General features: G+C 34.1%; 1 protein-coding gene across 1 annotated transcript; it reads right to left on the reverse strand.

Annotated features, from left to right (window-relative positions):
* Positions 1-2,212: 2,212 nt before the first annotated feature.
* On the reverse strand, positions 2,213-2,962 carry LOC142180889 (uncharacterized). The gene is made up of 2 exons (XM_075252994.1): positions 2,621-2,962; positions 2,213-2,425 (listed from the first exon to the last, which is right to left on the reverse strand). Exons 1-2 carry the CDS (start codon positions 2,960-2,962, stop codon positions 2,213-2,215), a joined length of 555 nt encoding a protein of 184 aa, XP_075109095.1.
* Positions 2,963-5,888: the final 2,926 nt, after the last annotated feature.

The raw sequence follows: 5,888 nt of genomic DNA on the forward strand, positions 1-5,888 counted from the left end.
TATACACCCACTTAGAACCATTTGTAAATTTCCCAGCAGGTAAAGTAACTACCTCCTAAGTCCTGTTATCCTCCAAAGCCTATACTACTTGTTGCATTGCCTTTATCTACCTCTTGTCTTTTACTATTTTTTTAATGAATGTGGCTCCTTCATCACTAAAAAAGCATGCAAGTAATCTCTGTACTTTTGAATCATATTATCATAATATAAGTAGTGGGAAAGAGAATAGGCACACTATGAGGAATCTGGCTTCATTGTAACATAATCTTGCATCCATATAGGTGGTTGTTTGGCTCTAGTGGACTACCTAATGTCTGCAGTAGAGGGTCCATCAAATGTTGGAACTCCTTGCAAGGTAGGAACAACCATATTCTCTTCAGCAGAGATTGTTGATTCCTTAGCTAAGCTTTCAAGTACTGAGGTTACCAGCTCCCCTTCCAGCTGTTCTAGAGTTTCTTCTTCCCTTTCACTATTTGCAAGTTGGTCTACTGGATTCTCAAATGCACGCTCTACGTGCATTTCAGTTGCATGTTCTTCAGAGTTGTTGGCTTCTCCAATAGGTCTGTTAGCCTACTGTAGACATAGAAAATCCTCTTAGTTCTGCATCACTGTGTCTGGATTGATCTGCAGCTGTGATTTTTTGAAGAAAAAAATAGATTCTCTAAAGATGACATCTTTGCTGATAAATAAATAGTTAGTTTCCAAATCAAGTAGCCTATATCCCTTTTGTGTCGAACAGTATCCTAAACGGACTGCTTTCTTGGCCCTAGGTGCAAATTTATCCTCCTTCACTAAGTTTGTAGCATAGCACAAGCAACCAAAAACTCTTCAATGAGCAAGTGATGGTTTTTTTTTGTGCAACAGTTCATATGGGTTTTGCCACTCAATACTTTAGAAGGTAACCTATTTATGATGTAAACAACAATCTGCACACACTCACCCCAAAATCTTTTTGGTAAATTTTCTTGAAACTTTAATTCCCTTGCAGTATCTAATATATGTCTATGATTTCTCTCTACAACTCTATTTTATTGTGAAGTGTAGGCACAACTACTCTGATGAATTACTCCCTGATCTTGAAGAATGGTGTTCCATTGGTTGTTAAAGAATTCAGTTCCATTGTCTGTTCTAATCACTTTAACAGAGGTATCAAACTGATTCTTAACCATGCACATAAACTGTTTTAAAAATACAATGATCTCACTCTTCAATTACATTAGAAATATCTAAGTTGCCCTTGAGTAGTTATTTACAACAGTAAGAAAGTAATATTTCCCATAATGAGTTGACATTCTATATGGCCTCCAAACATCCATATATATACAAGTTGAAATGCTCTAGTTCACTTCTGTTCACTATTAAGAAAAGCAAGCCTAGATTGCTTTGCCATAGGGCATACAGAACATTTATTATGTAAGCTAAGGTCTACTTTATTCTTCAAAATTGGAATGTGCTGCAAGACTGGTGTTGAAGCATGTCTCAACCTCATGTTCCATAACCATCTTGAATCTCCTGCTCTACCTTCATTTCTAACTGCTACTACTATTTGTTTTACTCCTTCTCCTTTTAGCAAGTACAACCCTTCACTTTCCTTACCAGTCCCTCTCACCTTATCATTGTAGAGGTCCTGAAAGATACACAATTCAGGCAAGAAAATGGCAGCACACAATATATCTCTTGTTAACTTTGACACTGACATCAAGTTAAACTTGAAATCTGGTATATGAAGAACATTTTTCACTATGTTGTCAGCTGATATCTGTGAATTACCAATGAGTAATATCAATACTAGTTCCATTAGGCAGTTTTACTGAATCCCTTTTATGTTTGGCAATACTTTGAATATTACTTAAGAGGTTCAAGGTAGAAGCTATGTGGTGTGTAGCTCTCGAATCAATAATCCACTCATCTGAATGCATATCTATAGAAAGTGAACAAATTGTACCTGCCATGTTAGTTGTGTCTGCACTATGACATTACTGATTTCCTCTTTGTTAAGTAAGCTCATAATCTGTTGATATTGGGCTTCAGTGAAGAAGTAGTCACCACCCCTGCTTTGCAAGTTCCCTATTGGTGGTGGCCCTTCTACATTATTGGCTGTCATAGGGCTTCCTCTTGGTTGATATCATCTCCTCACTTTGAAATCATCTGGATACCCAATAATTTTGAAGCAATTCTCCTTAGTGTGTCCTTTTATTTTACAATGCTCACACTATAAAACTATTTTTTTTCCACAATAGCCTTTCCCTCTTCCTGCTTGCATAGCCAAAGGATCCAGCTTTTCTGTTACTAAAAGATTTCCCATGGCTTGTTGACTTTCATCTTGAGAATTCAGTGCATGTGCCTGATTAAGAGTTGGTTTATTAGTCTTTATCAGAATCTGCCTGCCTGCTTGATCATATATGTCATTCAGCTCATTTAGGAACTGCATTAATCATTGTTGATGCAGATGTATAGTGTGTTCCTCTGCCCTTTCACAGCCACAACCTTGTGAAGGTACTAACACATCGTACTCTGCCCAAAGCTCTTTCAGCTTAGTAAAATAAACATCAACAGAGTCAGTTCCTTATGATAACCTTGAAATTGCTCTGTGTATTTGGAAAATCCTCACTCGATTCACTTTATCAAATCGCTCTTTAAGGTCTTCCCATACAACATGCACATCAAACGCGTAAATGATTCCATTGACAAGATCCTTTGAAACCGAGTTCATGATCCAAGAATGCACTATTGCCTTGCAGGTCTCATGTTCTTCATGGAGATCATCCTCTAACATCTCCTTTTTGCAATCTCCTATGATGAACCCTAATTTTCGCTTAGCCTTTAGAGCTAGCTTCATCGATCTGCTCCACAGTCCATAATTTTCAGAGCCTGTGAGCTGAATTGAAACTAACACCAAGGCCGGTATGTCCAAAGATTGAATAAACAATGGATGTGTATGATTAATCTTCTCCGTCACCATTGACGATCAATTCGAGGCAACAATTAAGCTAACAAATAATAAGAGGAGAAATTGTGACTTAATCAAAATCTCTCTGTAAAAATCAGCTTTACCTAATGAATTGAACGAGAACTTTGTGGATCGATCTTCTCCATTCTGATACCATGTCAGATTTCAGCCATTGAAAAATTCTTTGAAAGAAGAGATGTCGTTCATTCTCATTAACTGAAAATAGGAGCTTTGTACATATATTTAAAACTAACTAGCAACTAATCTGTTAATACTATGCTAAATAACTAATGTATACCTCTAACTTCTAATTGTATAAATTGACCCCTATACTAACTAATGTATACACACATCACTCCAACATGAACATAGCCATGTTACAATTTACATTGTTTAAATAGGGTATAAGATATTTAATCAGTTTGATTTATTTGAATTTTGGTTCAGGTTATTCGTCTTTGAGGTTAATATAGATAAATCGATCGAGCAGAAAAATATATAATAGTTATGATATCTTGGAAAAAAAAGCATAAGATTCAACTGAATTATGTATTTTGTACAAGAAAAAAGGCTTGTTATCAATTTATATTTAGATACTCAAGGCAAAAACTATACTGATTAATAAGCACTCTAAACATTATAACAGAAGTAAGTTTATGAATATTATTCAATTTACTATTTTTATGAAAATTAACTTACTCAATATGATATATAATTGTCCTACTTTAGAGCAATTTGACAACAAAATAAACTTTCATCCTTGATTAGAATAGTAACTTATTCAAGAATTTCTATTTTTTTTTTTGGTTTCAAGAAATAGATTTTCCGGAGTTGTACTCCTGAATTAATTTTTTATCATCTATTCATTAATCATGGAGGAGTTGGAAAAGCACAATAATGGAGATTTTTCTTGACAAGGAAAAGATATATTTGTGAAATTATGTTTAATGTTTAAAGGAAAAAAGGAGAAGAAATTTCAAAATAAACTAATAAAATCAAAGAAAATAACAACTTGAACTAGTAATAAACAAAAAAGAGCAATTAAGGAAAGAGAAAGAAGAAACAAAGAAGTAAACCTCATCGATCTCATGCCATTAGGGTGGAAATGATAGTGTCTTGCTAGTGACACCTTGAACCATTTTGGTACTAGGGGTGTCACTTATATTATTTGTAAACATTTCTTCTATATATACATGCATGTATACATACTATTATATAATCTCGCTTAAAGTTTGCGGGCGGCGTATCACCCCGTCTCTTACACATAGATCCGCACCAGCCTACAGGTAAAGAGTGAGACGAAAGGAGAGAGAGAGAGGGGAGTAATGTGCTGCATAATATTTCCAAAAGTGTCAATCTAGAATTTATAAATTGAAGGGATAATTAAAAATTCTGAAAGGATCTAGAGTAATGAGACATATAGGTATTTAAAATAAACTTCGAAGGGGGAACAGGTGGGGATTAATTGACCTACTAGGCATTGCGAAAATGACATAGTATCATTTAATACAAATTTGCACATTTTCCGAGAGATGATTTCCAAAATTGACTAATTCTTTTGGTCCCAAAACGATAGAATATCTATATCTTATGATTTTGTTTGGTTTAGTCTATTACTTCTTTTTATTGAAGTTTATAAACGAAATCGACCTTACTGTAACCTACAAAAGGAAAGTATTTTAGCACCAACATGAGATCGTGCACTTGTCTAAGTTGGTTTTTTTAACAAAACATAAATAAATAAATAAATAAATAAATAAATAAATAAATAAATAAATAAATAAATAAATAAAACCAAAACTGGAAAAATGAATTTAATACGATATAATTGATAACCATAACTAAGCAAACCAATTACGTAAATCACAAGAATGTTACTCTTCCTAGCTTAATTTTTTTTACCAAATCTTGTGTTGGTTAATTGTTGTTTCACATTTCTTTATTATTAAAATGAATTTTAGTAAAAAAGTTTTTGATGAAGTAAAGTACATTTGAGAAGGAAAAACAAATTTCATTAGTATATATAAAACCTATTTAATAGAATAAAAAAAAACTAATAATTGGGAAATTTTAACGTGCATCCCAACCATTTTTGTTGGGACGCCCCCAACCAAAAAGGCAAAGATTGAGTTCAGAATATGAGCCACGTTTATCGACGATCCAACTGAATCCCCATCAGAAAATTATATATTTGGATATAAATGAAAGATCTTTTTATGTATATACATATCAATAGTTGAATTCCTTTGACACAAGAGAGCATTTATTCCGGCTTTTGTCACTGTGTGCGCTAATCATTTTTGTCTAGTGCCTAATGCCTACCAAAGAGGCAAAAGTTGAGCTAACAATATGAGGCCGATCCAGTGATATTTGATACACCTTCAGCTTTTATTTAGAATTTAGACAATTTAATACTCTTATATAAATATTAAAGATTGAATCGAAGGTCTATCGAAAACAACATCTGTACCTCCTAAGGTAGGGGTAAGATATGCGTGCACACTATTTGTTATTGTATATAAACATTAAAGATTCATAAACAATTAACTTAGAACCTATGAAATCAATCACCAAGTCGTAATAATCTATTCGATATATTCAAAAAAGAGAAATATTGGAGAGAATATATAGAGAGCACATTGGGAAATGATACAAACACTGTAAGAATCTGAAATCAGAGTGGTCAACTATGGAGTTGGGCCAATTGTGGATTTGGGGCCTTATGAGGGCTCAAATATAGATTCGAGCGCCCAAAGAATAATCTAAATTATCGCACATCCACCACAATGTAGACGCAACAGAAGAAAATTCTCTCTCTACAATTATTCCCTTTACCCTAAGATGGCCCCATCCTCACCCCTCTCACAAGATCAAATACCGCCACCAGCACTAAAACCCCCCGACCCACCAGACACTAGTTCAACATCGCCGAAATATG

Source organism: Nicotiana tabacum, chromosome 5, assembly GCF_000715075.1.
Source record: "Nicotiana tabacum cultivar K326 chromosome 5, ASM71507v2, whole genome shotgun sequence".
In the NCBI taxonomy this organism is placed as follows: domain Eukaryota; kingdom Viridiplantae; phylum Streptophyta; class Magnoliopsida; order Solanales; family Solanaceae; genus Nicotiana; species Nicotiana tabacum.

What these genes read in the sequence shown, in the direction of transcription:
- LOC142180889 (XM_075252994.1), bottom strand. Translation starts at nt 2,962, where the DNA reads ATGGTGACGGAGAAGATTAATCATACACATCCATTGTTTATTCAATCT. An exon ending in TTAAAGAGCGATTTGATAAA is followed by an intron (nt 2,426 to 2,620) that starts GTGAATCGAGTG and finishes TGATTAATGCAG; the next exon opens with TTCCTAAATGAGCTGAATGA.